Source organism: Brienomyrus brachyistius, unplaced genomic scaffold (genome assembly GCF_023856365.1).
Source record: "Brienomyrus brachyistius isolate T26 unplaced genomic scaffold, BBRACH_0.4 scaffold41, whole genome shotgun sequence".
Taxonomy (NCBI): Eukaryota; Metazoa; Chordata; class Actinopteri; order Osteoglossiformes; family Mormyridae; genus Brienomyrus; species Brienomyrus brachyistius.
In genome coordinates, this window is record NW_026042316.1 from 1 (window position 1) to 23,276 (window position 23,276).

A 23,276-nucleotide genomic window follows, 5' to 3' on the forward strand; every position below is an offset into this window, starting at 1 on the left:
TAAAAGGCTGACCGCAATCTTTCATGTCACTTAAAAAAAGTGCAGAAATTAACATTTGCTCTCAGTTAACTGAAAATAAGATATATTCACCTAGATATAAAACAAAAGTGTGATATTAGATGCTATCCGATGAGTTTGATCCAGGTTAAATATTTCATGCAGCCAGACTGTGTTTGGAAACACCCTCGTGACAGAATGCAGGGGTATTTTTAAGATGTAAACAACACTCAAGAAACGTCTAAAGACTAGAAGTTAAAACACCCAGAACAGAGAACTCAAGTATACTGACCCATAATAAATTGAAGTATAAATAAAGAAAACAGCAATATGACTTATTCAGATCACAGCAAATGTCATAAACATCACGGCTGGGTGACGTACATTCGAACTTCTAGTTCGCTAAGACATTACCAGTAAGACATCAACCTTCAGGTGTCTTAGCTGAGGCGTTAGAGCTCTGTATGCCGCGTTTGCTCAGATCTATGTCTCACACTGGCTTTATTCAGCAAAACAGCAGTCGCTGTCTGTCATAATGACAGCGTCCTCCCTGACATGTGAATCAATGAGCAGAAATGAGGTCTCGTTCAATTAGCATCGAGGTCCTATTCAATTATCTTTCGCTTCTGCATCATGATCGAAATCGCCAGCCATGCAGCTCTTAGCTCCTGTGCAGTTTGTGTATAGTGATGCAGATTTTCTCCTACAGTGAGACCTCCTTTCTGCAACCAAGGAGCATTAATGTAATGGCTCAAATTAGCCAGAGTCAAACCAAACTGCTTTATTGCATGAGAAAGCCTGTTAAGGCAAACAGGACCAGAACAGAAGGGCCCCCATGCCGGGTAATGATTGTTACAGGAATTCCAGACTTACACAGGTGAAACTATGTAAAGCATCTGCAATGATGAGAGAGGGAATTTCAGCCCCTTCTAATGTTGCATAATATATCAGCACTGGCTGCGTGATGCCTGTAACACCTGCGTCACTTTCGCTAAGCGTCTGATAAACACATAACATAAATATAAGGCGAAACAGAGAAGCCTGTAGGTGTAAGCGACCTTAGTAGAGCTGCGACTGCACACCTCGCGAGGTTTCTAACCTCCATAAATGAATGAAATGCAATGATGGATGACAGACTGCAATGAATGAAACAGAATTACTTTCAGTCAATCTAACCAGTTGGTTTGGCCGCATGCCACAAACAAGTCCGAGTCCTTCCGTCTGTCCATCCATCCATCCATCTTCTAACCGCTTATCGCAGTCAGGGTTTGGGGGAAAGCAGCTTAAATTCGCACAGGCAGATGTCATTCCCACCACAAATGAAAGCAAAGTACATGAACATTTTAATATATCTTCAGCAAACCCTCCAAACACCCAAGCTAACAAAGATCGCTCATTTTTCCCATGATCATTATTATTATGTATTAGAGGAGACCATAATGCACTGGCAGAGTATGCTTGTATAATGGCTATTACTCCTGTGTTTTCCAGATAACCTGCCATCTGTTCATTGCAGTCTCAGCCAGAGTGAAAAATATCCTGCAATTTCTGCTTCTGGATGACAGCAATAACAAACAGCGTTAGGATGGAGGAGGATGACTGGGAACTGGAGTGGGGGGTCAGGGGGCTACACCCCAACAGCATGTGTCTGACACCTACAGAAAAATTCTGACTGCAGGCCACATGGGGGCGTGTGACTTACAGACAGATATCAGTCATTTCTTCTTCAACAAAGTAGCTACGGCATCAGTGAGATGAGGAGACCACACAAGACTGCAACCAGACAGCTTCTGTTTTTTCTTATAGATGGCACCAGCCCCCCATAAGGGGGAAAGAAACTAAGAGTTTCAGCACTTAATAAAATTTAACACAAAAAGAAACACTGATGCTCGACTATTTGAGGATTTTCAGTCTCATCCATGGCAGCACAGGGCATACAGCAGGGTGCAGGGGACCAGACAACGGGTACAGAACAGGGCACAGGGCACAGAGTATAGGGCAGGGCACAGAGTATAGGGCAGGAGGACAGGGCACAGGGCATACGGCAGGGTGCAGGGGACCAGACAACGGGTACAGAACAGGGCACAGAGTATAGGGCAGGGGACATGGCATACGGCAGGGTGCAGGGGACCGGACAACGGGTACAGAACAGGGCACAGAGTATAGGACAGGGCACAGGGCATACGGCAGGGTGCAGGGGACCGGACAACGGGTACAGAACAGGGCACAGAGTATAGAGCAGGGCACAGGGCATACGGCAGGGTGCAGGGGACCGGACAACGGGTACAGAACAGGGCACAGAGTATAGGGCAGGGGACAGGGCACAGGGCATACGGCAGGGTGCAGGGGACCGGACAATGGGTACAGAACAGGGCACAGAGTATAGAGCAGGGCACAGGGCATACGGCAGGGTGCAGGGGACCGGACAACGGGTACAGAACAGGGCACAGAGTATAGGGCAGGGGACAGGGCACAGGGCATACGGCAGGGTGCAGGGGACCGGACAACGGGTACAGAACAGGGCACAGAGTATAGGGCAGGAGACAGGGCACAGGGTATACGGCAGGGTGCAGAGGACCGGACAACGGGTACAGAACAGGGCACAGGGCACAGAGTATAGGGCAAGGGACAGGGCACAGGGCATACGGCAGGGTGCAGGGGACCGGACAACGGCTACAGAACAGGGCACAGGGCACAGAGTATAGGGCAGGGGACAGGGCATAGGGCACAGGGCACAGAGTATAGGGCAGGGGACAGGGCACAGGGCACAGAGTATAGGGCAGGGGACAGGGCACAGGGCACAGAGTATAGGGCAGGGGACAGGGCACAGGGCACAGAGTATAGGGCAGGGGACAGGGCACAGGGCATTCAGCAGGGTGCAGGGGACCGGACAACGGGTACAGAATAAAAATGCATCAAAATGCCTTAATACCGTCTTTAATATTCTTGCTTATTTATTCACAATGTCCAATCAACAATGTATTAAAATATAAAGTGATTCACAGATTGCTTCTTAAACACCTTATGTCTGGAAAAGTCTAGCTAGTAAGGGAAGATTGGCAGTAGTACGGCAAGCGAAATGAGTCAAAATACAAAAACATGGAACAGAAATCAAAGCATAATGTAGGAATATCTCATCCACTAGAGAAATCAGAGCAAGTAATGAAACAAAACATTAAAGCTGGTGGAAAAACATGACCTTTACTGCAAAATTGACCTTTTATTAAACTGTTCACTTTGAATCTTTCATTAATTTTGGGACATTCGGAAATGCTTAACACTGAAATAAGAGGAGCCGTACTCCATCAAGGTGCAGTTTGGTCATAAGGAGGCGGAGCTGGGCTCCATCATGGTGCAGTTTGGTCATAAGGAGGCGGAGCTGAGCTCCACTGGGCCCTATATATATTTAAATGCATGTGTTACAGTAACTTTCTTTTGACCATAAACTTTATTTGATCAGCTGTATTTGACATTTTTCTCCAATGCTGTTTTAGTTCGGTGCTTAAGAAATGTGATGGTCAAAATTGACTTTATTGAGTTTATTGCACTGTTGTTATTGTTACCATTTCCTGTACTAGTAATTTGTTCAGAATGTATATCTCCCATATCATGGTCTAGCGTACAGCACTACTTTTACACAAGCATTTAGTTATGAAGAGTACTATTCAGATTGACTGTAAAGTGTTTTATTTTTCATTAACTCTGACACTTTTTCAGAATTTTTGTTTGTGCTAGTTTTTTGTTGAGAGTAATGCTCTGGCTCTTATCACAATTTCAACTTTCAGTTTCAAAACATTTTAAGAGAAATACCTTGGCAGAAAGCAGCTTATGTCACTGGGACTGAGTCTGATGGGAATTTGGTTCTTCGCAAATCTGCATTGACTCTCTTCTCCGCTTTGAGGACTGGGTTAGTCCTGGAAGGAGCCTCACCACACAGGCAGACCGCAATGGAAGGAATTTGGAGGTGATGGTCAGTTGGGGTACGGTACCTATGGAAGCCTTTAAAATGGAACATGACTGGTCAGTGCATGGGGTTGACATAAATCCTGACTGGTCTGACGAGAGGCAGGTAGGCAGGTCTGGATAGAAAAGAAGAGGTGGCCCCATCACGACTCCTAAATCTCTATCTGTCTCCGTTATGTTTACTGCCAAGCAGGTGGTCAAGGCTATATAATGGCTTTCATAAGCCTATTATGGGGTCAGAGAACGCACTGTCCATACGGCCATCGGTGGCAGCTCTACCACGGGCCACATTCAGAAATTACTGCCTCCTTCTTCAATAAACTTGGAGCACTGGGCCTCTGGAGCACTGAAGGGGGAGGGGTTACACTAATGAGGATTTAATGACCCCCCCCATCATAAGCGAAGCCCCATGTCTTAGAGAGGTGTGGAGTCCATTACCGGTATTCCATATCCTGTCCTGTTTCTGGACAGGAAGTGGAGTGCTATCTTACTCCAGCTATAATAAAAGCCAGAAGAATGTAACTGAACTGATATCACAATGTACACAGTGTTTCATTATTAAAATAGGCTATTTTAACTTAGTTTGACATTGTGTAGGTGTATGCTGCAGCTATACTGTTGTAATGGACTATTGATGTTGTTCCCTCAGGACAAACAGTGGAAATTCACAGGAGTTAATCAAGGACATAAACCTCATTTAAAAATCTGCCCTGTGAGAAGCCATTCATTACTCGTCAGATGTGGAATTACAGCATTTTTCTCCTTTCATTACTACAGCATATAAAGGCTTAACAGTAGCCGAACCCCCTGCTGGCCACAAACAGTCACTACACTAAATATTAAATAAACATTTTTCTTAAGTTCTGTTAACCAGCTACTTAGCTATGAGCTCCTGACTCTACTTACTATCTATTTATTTAGTTTTTGAGAAATCGGGGGGGGGGGGGGGGGGGGGGGGGTCTGGTCATTTTTAAGTTGAGCCCCGAATTAACCAACCATGCCACTACCTCATACTACAGTGATCCTAACAGGAAACTGCCTCTTAACAGGAAGCCCAAAGTTGCACTACTGCCCCCTACCTGCACAGCAGCATCAGGCACCCTCACAGGGGTCTCTGATTGTGCCACCAAGAATGACCTAACAAAGAAACACACCACTGGCCTTAACATCCCCAAGCAGCTCTGTAATCAACTGCTGACACCAATCTAGTGCCTTCCCTGGGGGGACCCTGTGGTGGGTCCGCCCCCCTCCCCCAGGCTGAAATACAAGTCTGTGGGTGTTTCCTTAAGTATTGATAATGCCCCTATCTCTGAATAAAACCCTCTACTCGGAATGGTCCGTGTCATGCGGTCATGTGACAGTGTCACCTTGACCTAATCCTACACTCATAGGCAGAAAGTATATATTTGGTTGCATCATATCCAAACAAACTGAAATGCTTTAATGTGTGCTACTCTAAACTCATAGAAGACATCTAGAAGGCTTTCTGTGTTTTTGTTGACGAGGGCTCTAGCAATAAAATTGTTCTCCGGTTCTTTCAATTTGACACACAAAGGTCAGTGATAATTTCTTAATATTTTAATTTCGAATGATTTTTTCCCCCCTATGCCATTATATTAGCATCTTAGTATCACATAGGGATTCACTCACTACAAACATCTATTCAGCTGGTTGCTAAGGCAATACAAGCATGTTTTGTTCCTTCTATGAAGATAATAACGATGGGCCCTTTCTGAGCAGGGAGACAGCGCCCCACAGAGGCTCGAGATACAGGATGGCAGAGAAGGACACCAAACCCATTCTGGAAAAGCCTGTGAGAAACACATACAGTCGAACCTCGTTACTACGTACCCCGGATACAACGTTTTCACCTTTTCAACGTACAGGTTTCTAATTCCCGTTTTTAGTCTATGTATTATTCTAATAGCAGCCATTGTTTACAGCGTACACCCTTACAGCGTAAACTTCGATACAACATACAAATTTCTAGAGAAAATACGAAAACTAACCACCGTTACAACGTACAGCGCTCTCCCCGCCCACCACAACTTGTATCGCTACATCTACCTGTATCTACCGGATCTTCGCCCGACAATGCACATTTGTCTATTGCGTTGCTTGGCTATTGTGTTGATTTAATTTGACCAATATTTCATTAATATTTCAGGTCAAATGCCAATTTGGATGCCAATGTTTATTTAAAAAATCCATTTTGACCAGCCGTTGTGTATTTTCGTTGCCGTTTATCGCCGGATCTTGAAAATAACCATAAAGCCCAGATACATGTACACAAAGGACGATACATCGATCTTATCTATCAACATCATTGCTCGTATGAGGGGCTTGGAAAAGACTGTTAGCATCAGCAATATTAATTTATATAATTCCTGTCATGGAACACTCTCTATACACAGAAGTTCTGCAGCTGTCTGAAGGATTTAAAGCTATAATCTCAAGGATGAAGGGTATCTGCGTAAGAGGTAAGCTCTCCTGATAGCTTAAAATCCATCGGAATGTGACATGACTTGATAATGGTGCATTAACGTTGGATGGATATCACTGACACACTTTAGGAACTTAAGCTGTGGTTGAATAGTCTTTATTTTGCATAGGAAGGTTTCTGAGTGAGATGAGCTAGAAGCGTCTAAGTGGCAGCTGTAACGGTGCAGGAGGGAAAAAGGTGACTGTCCACTAGTGGCTCCAAGACAAAAAGGAGTTTATTGAAGAAACTGAACAAACGGGGGGAAAGTATAAAACAAAAGGACCACGAGGAGTCAAAAAACATGCGGGGAAAAACACTGAATTCATTATAGACAAAGAAATTAAGCACAACTAAGGAACAAGGGAAGACTGGGAACCAGGTAACCCAGGGAGCCGAACCTAGAAACAGAGCGACGACACCCAGCTACATTCACAGATCCACATACAGCGACTGACTGGAAAACAGAGCAGGAACTTAAATACACACAAGGCTAACAAGACGCGACGCAGGACAGGTGAGAATAATACATAAATAACCAATGAATGAAAGCGCAGGGAACCTGGGCAATACATTAGGAAAAAGCGCAAAGACAGAGGAGGGAACCAGAGAGTCACCTGCAGCACCACCTGCTGGCCAAGCAAGGAAGAGACATGAAGGGCTGGGATGGAAGAGTGCTGATCCTGACAGGCAGCCAAAAGAAGAGCTGTTGAAATTCTCTAAAAGGTGCTTCAATGCTTCCTTTCTTACCGCCTTTAGCATAGGGACCATCCTTTACAGAACTGCCATCCCACAATTCCCTGCTGCGGCAACATTTAAAGTAAGGGGCCGTCAGCATGGATCGTAACAGATCATAATCAGCATATTAACCATAAAACAGAAGCTTGTCTTTGATAAAAAGAGAGATATGAAATGTTTTTAATCAGATGATCGTTGAATTTAGCATGTTTGAAACTGAAGGATGATGATGTGTAGTGGATTTATATGCCTGTCTTAACGTTATGCCTATTTAACAGTTAATTTAACAGTTAATAAATGCATAATTTAACAGTTATTCTCATGCAATAATTGGGATAAATATGTGTGTGACAATCATTTCCTTTCAGTTTTGTGACTGGTAGCCCACATTCCTTCCAAAACTTAAACTGCAACCTTGGTAATGAATATTTTTCACTTGCCCTTTAGACATCAGTACATAGGAATTCTTGCTTGTGCCATCCAGTCAGGGAAGTTAAACGTGTAACTGGATTAGATGGCACAAAAGAAAACAAAGGCACTCACAAAACATCAAAGGACTTAACTATGAACTGCAGAGATACAGTATATATTTGTGGAATAAGTCCTAAATAAACAGTAGAAGTTGCCGAAACTGAAAATATGGCTAACTAAAGTATAAATATATGAAATAATCCATCCATTTTGTGTAACTACTTATCACATTCAGGGTTACAGGGGGTCTGGAGCCTATCCTGGAGGGAATGGGCAAAAGGCAGGAAATAACCCAGGATGGGGTCCCAACCCATCGCAGGGCACACTCACAGAGTATTTATACCTACAGACAATCTGGTAACTCCAATTAACCTCAGCATGTCTTTGGACTGTGGGGAGATACTGGAGTACCCAAAGGAAACCCCACGATGACACGGGGAGAACATGCCAACTCCACACACGTGGAGCCATGGCGGAGACTCGAACCCTGGTCCCAGAGGTGTGAGGCAACAGTGTACTGCACCGCACTGCATTTGTGAATTTGGAGTATTATTCACCTGTCCAGTAAAGTATACTGCATATTTATGAGGTTGGAGTATTATTATTCTGGCCAGTAAAGTTTTCTATGCTTTTATGAGGTTGGAGTATTATCGCTATATTCAATTGAGTGCATTTACCAGGTTAGAGTATTACTGCAGGTACTGCAGCAAAACCATCTGTAATTAAATATAGAACACCCCATAATGCCCCCCCCCCCCCACTCTGCTTATCCATGCCGCTCCCCTATGTCCTCCGTCCTTAATGTGAGCTATGGGGCAGGTTTAATTTAAACAGAAAATTAATTAAATGTTAACAACAAGGGTGTCGTCTGAGAGGGAATTCTGCTATAACAAGCTTGCATGTGAAACCCTTCAAACATCTGCTTGCTTTGGTGCTTCTTTGGAATAACAAGACGAACTAAATATGAAAATGGTGACGTTGTGTGTGGCTCCACACGTTAGGGCTCTGGGCCCGTGATCGTAAAGTCGCCGGTTCAAATCCAGTGTTTGGCAGTGTGACGATGTTTTAGGCCTTTGAGCAAAACCCTTAACCCCCAGCTCCAGGGGTGCTATGTCATGGCTGATCATGCGGCGTCACTCTCAAGCTCGCTCTCACCTGTCTCTGCGTGTCTCACGGAGAGCAAGACCACGTAGGCGAAAAGACAATTTCTCAACGGGGATCATTATCCTATATAAATATTGAAGATATGTAGTTGCATAACAGAGTGTCGAAATGCCTGCGACGTTTTCTGTCCACCGTGAAGAAAAGTCTCTTTATTGGTCACAGGCCATGATGGGCAAATCCATTTACAGAGTGAGGGGGTGCTCTGGTGACATCTAACTGCTCAATTACTTACATCTCAGTGATGTTTGACAGAAAGGCCCCTGCATCATGCACAGCACACTGCACAAACACAGTCCTGGAAATTACTTCAGATCCACTCGGACAATCCTTCTCTTCCTCAAACGCTAAGCCCAATCTGTAGAGAGCCCGAACCCCCGCACACATCATTTCTAAAATCATCGATTTCTCACTTCACACACGTGCATTTGGTCATTTATAAACTGTGAGAAAATAAAAGCAATTTTTAAAATAAAGCAATAAGAACGTACTGTACAAACGTTCAGGAGTAGCCTAAATATATATATTCGGTTATGAAAATGTATATTGTTGCTTACGGTCGTGTCTTCTAATTTAAGCTTGAACAAATGAATTTATTATTTAGGATCATTTTAAAAAAAGGAAAATATTCAGTTGGCAAATTGAAGTGTAGAAAAAAGAGCGACACAAGAAAAGGGCCGGTGTGAATGCAAGTTTTTGGGATGACCTTTAGGTCTGTTCAAACGCAGGACTCTTCAGCCAATCAGTCACAGTGGCCCTTTCTGGGTAAGACTGCCCAGGCCTGGCATAACCTAAAGATGTGTGTGTCCCATGTGGGACCCAAATGGTATATCCTCATAAAACTATTTCAACATTATAAAGCATTACAAGTTACAGAATTATTAATTAAACTTTACGCTTGGGTAATTACGAGCTGCGAATGAACGGGACGCCTTCTTTCAATATGCAATTAATATGCAAACTTTGCTCTGTGCATAGCTGACCTTTTTCAAACGTTTCACGTCGCGAAAAGGTCAGACGCCGAGAAAATTACAGAAGCGACAGCTTTCACCTTCTCGGCCACTTTCCGCTGCTAATGTAAATTCCTGAGCGCATTTACAGACGTACAAATATATTACAAGAAGCATGAAACACGGGCTGAAATCAAGCTTTATTTGAAAAGTGCACGAGAAAAAGTACATTGGGCTATGTCTGTCATCACGTATCCCACGATGCTCTGCTTTTTAAAACACATGCACTTACAGAGGTGAGAGTGAAGTTTGGGGTCTGAGACGTAGGGTGGGGTGTTTTTCAGGGGTATACAAATCCACCCATTGACATATTGAGACATGGACAAAAGACATAAGAACGACCAAATACCGTTAAAAATACAAATGTGAAGTGGAGAATTTTAAAACACCAATTCAGCTAAACCACTACAGTATTCCATATGTATCCCTGCAGTGGCACAGGTATGACGTCTAATATCACCCACTGGTTTTCGGTTAGTGCTTTGGATTAGCAAGACCCCTCTAGGAAAATGTGAAAACCCAGTAAAATGTCATCAGCAGGTAGCAGGACATCATTAATCGTCTAGTAGGACTGGGAACCAGGCATTACTTCAGCACTAAAGCCAGCTAATCATATCCTGGAGCTCAATAGAAACTCGCCCTTTTCTCATGTAGAGAATTCCCTGCAGTTACTCTGTCTTGGCTTGTCATTTTCTTCTGAGTGAGAAATAATTTGCTTTGTCATGATATCATCGATCTGCTCATCTCCTGCTTGTCACAGGTTACACCAGTTATTAATCATTTGCTTGTTACTCTTAGCAGTCTTTACGAAAATGTCCACCTTCTTTCTTAGACATCATATCTCTGTCATCGGCCTGTCAGATGCGCCGTCTGAACCAGTAAGAAATCATTTGCATCTCTTTGGCTCATCATTCATACATCTCCGTCGAGTTGCATTCCTAATACTGATGACAATTTGTTTTATGAAATTGTGGAATTATTGAAATCTGGAAATTTAATTTAAGTAAAAATAATAGTTTTTATTATTCAGTTTCTTAAATTACATGATGGTTACTTTTATTTATGTACTGTATAGCGATACAGCTGTATTTCTGTACTTAACTGTGGGAAAATATGACTGGTTGTATCAAATGTCTGAATATGTATCAGGGCCACGAAAAGATCAGTCAATGCTAGTTATTGAATACCTGTCTAATGGCAAATTAGAAGTTTTCAGGAGAAGCAGTTAGCATATAGATGTCTTTTGAAAGGAGTTTGTAGGATATGGCCGCCATGTCAGCGCCCAAGGAATACAGAACAGATAAGTGGTGTGATCTGAAGAGTTGCAATTAGACTTAGTGTGAAGTAACTGGAAATCCAGTGTATTATGCCTCTCTCCTTACTGGGAACCTGAAATCCAGTGTGTGATGCCTCTCTCTTTACTGGGAACCTGAAATCCAGTGTGTGATGCCTTTCTCCTTACTGGGAACCTGAAATCCAGTGTGTGATGCCTCTCTCCTTACTGGGAACCTGAAATCCAGTGTGTGATGCCTCTCTCCTTACTGGGAACCTGAAATCCAGTGTGTGATGCCTCTCTCCTTAATGGGAACCTGAAATCCAGTGTGTGATGCCTCTCTGCTTACTGGGTACCTGAAATCCAGTGTGTGATGCCTCTCTGCTTACTGGGTACCTGAAATCCAGCAAGTGATGCCTCTCTCCTTACTGGGAACCTGAAATCCAGTGTGTGATGCCTCTCTGCTTACTGGGAACCTGAAATCCAGTGTGTGATGCCTCTCTGCTTACTGGGAACCTGCCATCCAGCGTGTGATGCCTCTCTGCTTACTGGGAACCTGAAATTATTTCCCCCTTAGCTCCGCAGCTCACATCACAATGATTATCTGTCTGAGAAATGATGAAAAACAGCTGAAATTCATTTCCAGGTATTAGATAAAAAAAAACCCTGTGTTTACAGTCCTACATGCCTTCAATATATAAGGAAACACGCTGTTTTTTATTGAGCAGATGCCATTTCTGTTAAAAAGTCAAACAGTTTAACAGTAAATCACAAAGGTGTAAAATAGCAGACCTTGAAGGAAAATCCATCAGGTTATGGGTTCATGCCCAAACTCTCTGTCATACTTACAGTATACACCTTTTACCAGCTTCTGCTGTTTTTTTTTCCGTGTCCCTGTGATTTAATATACGTGATATTTTGTATAAATACCGCATCCTTGGTAACTGTCTGAACTATCCAGGGTGCCACCTGCTGGCAGGCCTGTAGAAAAGCCTGTTTAATAATCATGCATAAGAGGTATTTTCGATAAGTAAAGCCATTATTTTTTAAATTACACTGTTTGGAGCATCATTGTAAGCTAATGCAACTGCTGGGATTAAGCATTATTATTTGTCCAGAATTACTTCATTTTTACTGTATTGTAACATTATTACAGACAGGGTCATACATTAAACATCAGTTATACAGGCAAATAAGCCAAGATTGGACCTTTTTATTGATGCATACTCATGTACATCACATTTATCCCAGCAAATCTTATTGGCTGTCGTCACGAATCATCGTATAGTTCCTGGAGAATCAACATTAGCCACAGAGATGTCTCATTTAGCCTTTCGGAATAGCAGAGTCTGTCTTTGTTATGGTGACCAGATAATCCATGTCAGGGAGGACACATTGAACTATGACAGGATTTTTAAAATACCATTTTAATTAAAAGAACCTGGATCTCAGTTATGCGCCGAGGCCTTGCTGCGTGCTGATTGGTCAGTCTCCTATAATCATGCATATGCCACTAATGTTAATGTCTAACAGCTGGATGAGTTTTTCAATCAAAGCAGTCAAAGCACAAGAAGACGTGAGCTGTTTAGCCAAGCACAGGTGCCTTTCAGTTTTAACGTAGTTTGTAAAACCTGGAGTAGCTTGAAGTGTCCTTCCTGACATGGATTACCTGGTCCACTAGTTTGAGCCTGGCTTTGGCAGAACAGTCACATGTCTGTGGGACTGTAAGCAAGGCCCTTTACCCCCAGCTCCAGGGGTGCCACACAATGGGTGACCCTGTGCTGTGACCCCCCCAAAGCTATGAAAAGCAAGATGGGGTAGACGCAGAGACAAAATCCTATACATGTTCTGATGCGTAAAACCATGGTTCTGTACTTTCTTTTTCATGACTGTATGTGTGCGTGATTTCTATGTACTACCAATATTCACATTTAAATAGTAACGTGTACGTGCAATTCATGTACACAATTATAAAGACTATAATAACATTTATTTACAACATACCAGCCAGGTGCAGGCCACAGACTAATGGGTATTCAGTCAAGAAACGTCTCTAATTCTTTTTTGATACATACTAAATAATTTTTCGTCTATGTGTAATGGTTATAAAATAAAGTATATCAAAAGCACGTTGTCAAACTTATTACTTATTTGGCCTTCAGCCGTCAAACTTTCAACGTGAGCAGAGGGTCCGGAGCAAGGAAAGAAAAATAAAAGACCCAAAAGAACCGCCTGCTATCCTGTTTAACAGGCCGTCTTACGTCTTCACTTATTAAAACAAGGTGTGGAACTGATGAAGGAAAAGAGAAATGAAGATCAGCCTGTTATCCTGTTTAACTTGCTCCGGTTTTTCCATGTTCCTTATCCGCTTCACCTGGTGCCTCAACTCACAAATTCCTGTGTTGATTTTTTTCTTATAGCCGACACCTGGGCCCCTTGATGTACAACAGCGTCTGTGGAATAGAACAAAAACAAAATAATCACATTCACAAGAGACAGCAGGAAATACAATACAATATCCATAATACTCCGATTAAATCATACAATCAGCAAGCAATCAGGCTGTGACTAAAGTTTATAAACACAATTCATAAATCAGATAATGGAATATTAAGGTTGGGAAAAAAAAAAAAACGTTTTACAGCCTTGAGATTTTTAAAGGCAGACAGCCGGTTATAAAACAGGGATGGTTTGAATTTTTTGAAGTGAGTTGACAAGGGTAGGGCAGGGTAATATGACAAAATATTTCAAAACAATATCAGTGTTTATCGCAACATAATTCAAATCATTACTTCTTTGTTTCGCAGTTGTATTTTAGCTTAAATTTCCCTTAGAATTGCCCTTGAACAGTCACAGCACAGGGTGACAAATTGGCTTTTTTACCAAAGTCATATACTGTAAGCTTTATATATCAATATATAACGCATATTAACACTCATGCGCAAACTATATTAAATGTATGTGTCATTAGTCATATATGTTCTTCATTCTTGTAAAATACTGTACATGAGTTAAACCACTCCGTAATGTCTTCTTAAGTACTCAAAGACTTCCAATACGGTTAAGGTCAAGACTGTGTCGTAGCCAATTCATATGTGAAAATGATTCCTCGTGCTCCCTGAACCGCTCTGACAGTTTGAGCCCGATGAATCTTGGCATTCTCGTCCTGGAATACGCCAATCCCATTAGGGAAGGAAAACTCCATTGATGGGATAACCTGGCCATTCAGGAGATTCAGGTACTCAGCTGACTTCACTTTAGTGCTGCATAACGCAGCTGAGCCGTAATAATGATCCAATCATTGGCTTTTAAGTATTTGCTGATTTAAATTCAAATAGTGTTGTTATCGCTGTCAGGCAGGATAGAGCGATAGAAAACCGGGTGCAGGGAAATGTGTTAGATGTTCTGGCATTTTCTTTAATTGATTTTTTTGTTTTATAGCTGATCTCATTTTCTTTCTCAAAGGTACAGGTAAGCATATTCATTTCCAATATAAAAAATAATTCCTCTTACAGGTTTCAACTGAATGTCTAATGTACAAATCATTTCCATGTATCCAATGTATTTTAATGGTCCAATGCCTTTTAACTTCAGAATTTTTACTTCTAATTTACAGCAAATAATATTCAACTTACTCATCACCACTTACGTAGCATTATACACCTAATAACCGACAATAACTAAGTACTATCTCAATTGTAAATATTACACATTCAAGTAAGAACCAACCTACCAACGATGCCCACCATTCCAAATGGCCTGTACGGAGCTCATTGGACACCCCGGTGGCGAATTTGCGTTTTGCTGGGTGGTTTAGGAAGATAAATTAATATTCTTGAGAAAAGCGCACCCTGATTTGCCAGTGAATAACTTAGACCAGAGGTAACAGGCAGACCGCGGTCCAGGTCCGGATCCAGAAGCTGTCCCATACAGACCCGGACCGATAGCCAACACAGAAAGTTATTTAAAACCTGACGGGGCGCTTCTATTTTAACCGACGCAGCTTTTGTAGTCTTTTCGGTAGTGGTTTAGCACTAGAACCGCAGTTTCCCACGGCAATGAACGTCAAACGTCTTTAACCTACAAGCAAGACGTAGTTTGGCGTATGTAGCCTTTTTTTGTGCTAATGTATTATTAGTATTAATAGCAGCAGCAAAGCTAACACCCACAACGAAAAAGCGTAATGTTCCTAATAGAGTGGCTGATCTGTCCTGAAATCGTAAAGCTTTTCAAAGTTTTCAAACACAGTATGTATATTATATAACATGTTAGATAAATAGATGTAATTTATTGGTGACTTCGTGTACATTGAAGTTTCCGCCTTTTAAACAACTATAAAGTAATGTTGTTTGTTATATAAAAAATGTACATTTAAATGTATGAAACAAAAAATGTATACACACACACATTACATTTTCGTTAGCTGTAAAATACAGTGAAGTGAAATCTCCATTATTTGCGTTGCAATATTCCACCACTAGGGGGCAATTTTGGACGGAGGAATCCCTTTAATGGCTGTTACCAACAGAAATGTTTGCTGCTACAGTATTCAGCTTTCTGGGTGTCCTGCAAAAAGAACTAGATGACTACAAGTAGTTATGGAATGCACACTGCCCATCTGACAAACCAGAAGCCAGTTTTTGAAATGTAAATTTTGTTATTGAAACATTTTGTTGGATTGCACTCTAGGTTTAATGGAAGAAACTGTGGATTCCATGTATCTCCTGAAAATCTTCATAGTCTTTGTGGAGACGATGATCTTCAAATTCACTTTGAAGTCTTGCAGAGACAAAATGAACTTGCTCCACCAGTCAGCTGGGTTACTGCCATGGAGAATTATATTGCATTCAAAAGTGTATCAGGTCTATAAGGTAATTCTGCTAACAAATCGTACAAAGCTCTCAAAAGTATTTTGGTTTTCAGACAACAAATAACATTTTTTCCACCCATTGTTCTCCAAATAAGACATTTATTTAAACGTTAAACTTTTAAGCGCTGGTTGCCTTTACATAAAGTCTGTAAAATAAAAATGTAAATGTATACAAAAATAATCTAAGCATATTCAATAAGAACACTTTGGCCATTATACACATTGCTGTGTATAGAGCCATTAAACTGCCCCCTTAAAGCTTTTTACTGCCAAACAAAGCTGTCAGGTCAAAAATCACACTGTTAAAAATGAAGTATAAAAGAATACAAAAATAACTTCCAACAACTTATAACACTTATTCAATAAGATTATAGAACAACATAATCATTACATTGCAATTCAATCACCAGAGGTGGCGTGGAGTACAATAATTAACAGCTTGGCTTCAGGGAATGCCAAACCCTTCAGGGAATGCCAATGTTATTTAACTGTCCCATTCTGTGTCCCTTCCCTGTTTGGCCAGTAGGTGTCATTGGTCATCTCGTCCCACGTGTTGTCAGTCTTTCTTGTCCTCCCCTGTTGTCAGTCTGTAGCGTTTCCCTTGTTCCCTGCCAGCTACTTGTTGAGCACGTGGTTACCTGTAATTTCAATTCATTAACTTACTGTTTGCCATAGGCTTTTAAATACATTATAAATAATTTTAAAAAATAACATAACAAGAGATAATACTATGAATTTCCTCACTGATTAATTGTGTTGCGGGTTGGAACTCAGTATGGAGTCCCCACAAAGATACAGATACCTTATATGTGTGTGTGTGTGTGTGTGTGCGTGTAGCAGGGCCGTAGCACATCTTCTTCTTTGTGTTCAGGAATTGCTTCTTGTAGGTTAAGTTAGAATGGTTTTCACAGTTCTTTGGTCTGGAGATCAGGCTGATTAATCACAGTTGATTTTTGTGGGCAATCAACCATATACATATATATGTACATATATATGTGTGTGTACAGTAGTGTGCAAAAAATCATAAGCAGTCAAAAGAAATTGTGTGATGTCACGATTGTTACGGTTTGTAGCAGCTAATCACTGCTGTTAATAGCAGCTAATAGCTGCTGTCTGTAGCAGCTAAACTACTGTTAATATAACTGCTAATAACATAACAATTTTCCCGTTTTTTGTGTAATAAAGTATATAATGTAGTAATGTGGTGCGTTTTTGATTCAAATATGTTAGTATGGTATTGGCAAGATATTACTGTATCAGCCTTTATTACATTAAGGGGGAAAATTAGCACATTATTGGCAGTTATTACATTAACGGTAGGTATCATATGTGCCCTTGAGAGGTAAAGTGGGCTATCCCACATGTCAGTCAAAAATGAGTTTAGTGTCCAATATTAATTATTGAGGGTCTATCTATCTTTTAAATATACTGAGATCTGTGCTACCTATGATGTATATCAATTATAGGGTATAGGCACACTTTGGAGCTCATTTTTTCAAAACTTTGTTTTTGTGGGATAGCCCACTTTACCTCTCTAGGGCACATATTATATAGGTCTAATGTACGAAGCATTAACGTTAGACATGATAACCTAGTTACCCACCAGGCAGGCAGATGGGGGCAGGTGGGCGAGGTGCAGCGTACTGTACGAAGCGGGGGTGCGCAGGCACTGTGCAGCAGCTGAAGTTCCTCTTAGGCGTAATCATGTCCTGCGCACGGTACCAGCTGCCTTTCTCTGCATCATAACATTCCACCTTTGCAGTGACTTCGAACCCATCGGAGCCTCCCATTACAAACAGCAAGCCGTCCACCACTGCGATGCCGAAATAGCTCCTTTGTTGTCTCATGGGAGGCGCAGCGTGCCACTGGTTAGTTGCAGGGTCATAAGCCTCCATACTCCGCACTGCATGAACCCCGTTGGTACCGCCCACCTGCGAGACACCAATGGTAAGTGATCACTCGGGTACCAAACGGATAAGTAAATATCAGCTTTCTCGAAGTCAGGAACTCTTAAGGAATTATCGCCCTATAATAGCAGGCTGCACAGAACCTCCCATTGTGTATATAGGACACAAGCTTATTACTAATTTGTGTTCAACATACATGTCAACATAACTGCAGTGAAAAAAGGGGATTTGGGCAACAGAAAACCGGTACAATTCAGCGAAAACTGTCAACCATCAAAAAAAGACTTCTTATGTTCATATATTTTGCTTTTATTATTATGTTTATTAGTACTAAAAATAATACTTGTAGTCAGACACTGAAAAAAACAACAACAGAGCAATTATAGTCTGGAACTACAGAATATAACTATACTAAAAAATCTAAGCTTTACTAAGCTTTACTAAGCGTATTCGTTTATAACCCAGATATGCAGGGAGCATATGTGTACTGAGATGGGCCTTCCCAGCAGGTCATTTTATCCACTGAATTCTTTTGTTTGTTTTAAGCACATTACAATCTGTGACACAGCAGCAGTGACAAAAAATATGAGTCTCAGATAAATCTTGAGATTTGACTCCTTTGTTTCAGAGTACAAGAAAGGAATCACTCACCGCATAGATGTTTCCCTGATATGCCGCAACTCCAAGGCCACGTCGGCGAGTGCGCATGGGAGCGATCAAGGTCCATTCGCCCGTGAGAGGATCATAGCACTCCGCAGTGGAAGTGGTCTGAGCTCCATTGCTACCCCCACAAATATATATCTAGGAAAGATGGTTCACAAGTGATGTGTGTTATGCTGTACATGATTGGAGATGGAGATCTAGAAAGCGTAAATGTACATTTAGCTAATGGATGTTTAATCCATCCACCTTCCATAAAAGTCTATTCAGTACAGGGTGGTGGTGAACCTGGAACCTACCACAGGAAGCACATGGGCATTGGTAGGGAATTTACAGTTAGTTGTGATCATTTCCCTTGTGAACCGCAGCTTAATCAGCTAATTAAGTTCACTAGGTTTGTTTGAATAGGGAAATCTGCAAATTGTTTAGGATTCTGACCCTCCAGGACTGGAATTGGGTAAAGCTCCTATGTTAACACCAGTTATTGTATCTCACAAGTCTTGGGCTGTGGGCAAAATTGCAAAAACACAGAGCTGGACACCACAGCACTGCCCAATGTGCCACTAATGCAGAGCAACAATGCAAGGTCATTTATGTTTTATCTAAACACTGACGTTTACTGAATTAACAATTATGGATTGAAATCAACCATTTGAAGACAAAGCGAGCTACTGAGTATGTAACATAATCAATTTCAAGGGGAAAATGAGGGTAACCACAGTAAGACGCCCTCCTATTAACCTACCTTTCCATTCAGGGTGGTGGCACTGGCATCCTGTCGCTCCTCGTTCATGGGCTGGATGATGGTCCACTCGTTGGCATTTGGGTCATATCGCTCTACGATATTCAGAGGCGACACGCCTAAACGGCCACCCATCACATAGATGAAGCCGTTACTTACGGCCACGCTGACACTACAGCGGCGCCAGTGCATCGGGGCCATGTGCTGCCATGTCCGTGCGACGGGGTCAAATCTGCGCACAGCATCGGTGAAATTATGGCCATCATAACCCCCAAAACAATACACGAAGCCATTTAAACACACACTGCCATGGCCGGACTGGCGAGTCTCCTGCCCCTGTGTTATATCGACCCAGTGGTCAGCCCGGGTGTCATAGGCTTCAGTCCAATTGGTTGTGCGGAAATTCCAGCCACCAATGGCCAATAAAATGTCAGCGGGTAGGCGCGGGCGAATCAGTGGCCTTTCAAAGTCAGATCGTGGACTTTCATCGTCGAGATCATATATCATCTTCAGTACATCACTGATAATTGGCCTGCACGCCGCATTGCCCTTCACCAGATCGTTAGCTTTGACGATTTTCATGAAGTACTCCGGATCCATACGAGCCATCCGAATCTACACAGGAAACAATGAGAGAATTCCCATGAGTTCTTTAGTGCTTTCTGTGAATCTCTGGAGATGAGCAATTCCTAACATTAAGGATACAGCAGTAAGTGCAAATTTTAATTTCTTTAGCTGAAGCTATTTACTTTGAAAGTCTCAGATGTGTCAGCTACACTTGTTTAATGTAAGACATCTGAGTGTTTTGTTTTCCATTATTTGTTACACTCTCCTCCCAGGTGTAATACCTGGAAGCCTTGGTTGTACACTTATGGGACATGGAAATCGGTCTTTAGCTACAGTAATAAGGACTTCACTCAATGAGCATTCTATTGCTATATACACAAGTCAATGAGAACATAGTATAACTATACTCACCTTGGGCAATAGGACTGAAATGTGGGCCTCTCGGGTGGCAGGCTCGTGCTCGATCCAACGGAGGATGGCCTCAAACACCACATCCTCTTCTCTGACATTAAGCTCATCCTGCTCTATGATGTCAGAAAGTTGTTCAAGACTTAGTTCTGGGAACTCGTTTGAGCTGATGGCAACCTCCTTGAAATTTTTCAAGATGAAGTTGAATGCAGACTGGTGCAGCTCGTTTACGCAGTAGACATCGGCGATTTTAAGAAGGCCAATGCAGTTGTTGAGGCAGAGCTGCTCATGCAGGAAATCACTGCAGCGCTGCACGATGCCCAAGACACTGAGATAATCAGCAGCTACCAGGAGGTTCTCCACATTGTCAGCTGTGATGACCACAGAGTACGTGTAGGCGTACTCTATGACCTGCCTCAGTGTTTCTGGGGAAATGCCTGGGAGTTGGTACTCCCACTTTCCTGAGTCACTCCAGCCAGTGGCGAACAGAGCCCTGAAAACAATCCAGAAGTGACTCATCTAATAAATATGGGTTTTGCAGGCAAAGTTAAATAAGGGCTTTTCTAAATCTTCTGAACCAGGGACCCCCAAATGGAAATTAAGCAGAGATAAGGACCCCTGCTACAGATGATCACATAGGCATCTAAGAACTAGGGACCAGGGGCTTTAATTCTTATTTTTCCAACAGTAGCTCCCCCTTTAATATATTTTACTTGGGCTGGTGGGCAAGTGCCCCGGAATACTTTGTTTTGCCTGTTTGACATGGTCCCCTTTTCATATCTATACCATTATTATTGTTATTATTATTATTATTATATGGTAAAAGTTAAGGTGGTACACTTATCAGAAATATTTCTCATCAGCACTGACCTACATTAATATAATTTAATATAATGTATATTAATATAAACTTTCTGTCATCCTAGAGCCTTATTGCCAAGGAGAAGTTATTGCTAACGAGAGATAAAAACTGACTCCTTGCTGTTTTCGCATCTTCATATATGGGTCACAGCTACTTACTGGAAGTAGGAGCTACAGCCACACAGAATTACTCTATGGGCGTTGAATTTAACACCGTCTGCGATGAGGACCACGTCACAAAGCTGTCCTGCGAGCCGAAGCTTGTTGAACACTTCGAAAGCCGGGGACATCAGTACTCGCTCCATGTCGTGTGCCATCATTATTCAAAAATGTGGATGTCTCGTCTCTTTCTCCTTTTTATACCACTCGAAATGACGTGTAGATACGTTCTAATACGCAAAAACCGCACTTTTGCGTCACATTCTGCTAAGATACCGTAATGTTTATTTTTAAATCTATATTTAAGACTCGAAATTGATTTGGGGGGGGGGGGGTGGATATATTCTACGCACAATCAGCTTTACAAGAAGAACAAGTGAAATGTTTTTAACATCACTTTTGGAAAATGTATACCGTGCTTATCTTAGAATTTAAGTTTTGTATTATGTAAGAATAGTCAAGTCACGAATTCCCGAAATAAAATAAATAAATAAATGTTTTCGTATTTTTTCTCCTCCGCTACGTTTCTAAAAATGAAAAACAAAAAAGGTCCTTTACATGTCTGTCAGGAACGAGGTTTAAGTTCGCATCTTATTCCCTAGTTTCCACCTTAGACATAAGCCATTGAGCAACAAATGTCCACAGGACATTATTTTATGGGCTAAATCTGGTCGGCCCGTTGTGGCAATTATTTGGAACAAGACTATTCCTTGAAAACTGGGCTGCGTAGTCCGTCTGTTTTGGTCCACATTTAGCACAAGGCGGACGTATTTTTCGGACCGCATATATCCCCAATACAGTCATGAAAACGTATTGCAGCAAGTGTGGAATTATCACAATGATTATTGTGCTGTGTACAGTACACTTCACCCAAATCCTGAACGCTATTGAATATAATCGATTATGTATTATAGAGCAGTTATGTTACAATCAAGGTACAGTGTGCAATATCACTCCATGAGCTATTGTCCATTTTCCTGTTTTATGATCTTTTCTTGAGAAATCGTTTTTTTATTTTATTTTTTGTAATTCCTCACTTTTGCCGACTAACTCCTCCACGTTTAATATATTTCCGTGCAGGTTTTTAAGTTTGTTTTCCTGCAGCTTCACGGCACCCATCGTTCTTGCGCACCCCCACACAGATGGACGAGTTAAGTTAGAAGTGGATGGGAGTAGCGGTAGGACATATTCCTAGGGCGCCCATTGAACGATGTAAGTAATTATTATTTATCGTTAGAATTCTCACTTAACACAGAATGTTGTGTTTGGCTGAAGTTTAAACAGTCGAGCTGAATTGTGGCAAGATAAGCTGAAGCTGTTCGCGTCCGCAGCTAATGCTCGCGCCATGACTAGCCAGCACATAGTGAAATGGCGAATGGATTTGGCGACATTTTCCGTTTGAATTGAGCACAGAGAGGTAGGTGGTGTTTTATTTGTGGCCCTGCTTTTACAATGGACGTGTAGCAAAGTGAAGTTGGGATCAGCTTGCGTCTTTTGCAGGTAACATCACACTCGATATAGCCTAGCCGCAGTGTATGGTGGAATCGTCATTTTGGGTGTAAACAACGCAAGAGCGCACGAGTGTTTATATATATATATATATATATATATATATATATATATATATATATATAAACAATTCCACTCTGGCTGAGTTTTCTTCTTATTATTTTTCATGCTATACTATATACAAACTTTTTACTTGTATATCTTAGGATATAGTTTATTGTGACAATATAAATGATAGGAGAGAACTACAACAGCAACGAGTGTGGGTTCGGGCGGGTAGGGGATAACGTTTTCATAGTTGGGATTAGGGTTTTGCCCATAGACTTGAATGCAGAGTCCCCATAAAGACATCTAGCACATCTTCTTCTTTGTGTTCAGGAATTGCTTCTTGTAGGTTAAGTTAGAATGGTTTTCACTGTTCTTTTGTCTGGAGAACAGGCTGATTAATCACAGTTGAGTTTTGTGGGCAATCAACCATATAAATATCTACATATATATATA

The 23,276-nt window shown here is 41.7% G+C and overlaps 1 protein-coding gene across 1 annotated transcript; it reads right to left on the bottom strand.

Annotated features, from left to right (window-relative positions):
* Positions 1-16,041: 16,041 nt before the first annotated feature.
* LOC125722661 (kelch-like protein 10) lies at positions 16,042-21,916 on the bottom strand. The gene is made up of 6 exons (XM_048998819.1): positions 21,876-21,916; positions 20,250-20,739; positions 19,275-19,886; positions 18,521-18,670; positions 17,566-17,893; positions 16,042-16,600 (listed from the first exon to the last, which is right to left on the bottom strand). The coding sequence occupies exons 1-6, from the start codon at positions 21,914-21,916 to the stop codon at positions 16,578-16,580; spliced, it is 1,644 nt and encodes a 547-aa protein (XP_048854776.1). The 3' UTR covers positions 16,042-16,577.
* Positions 21,917-23,276: the final 1,360 nt, after the last annotated feature.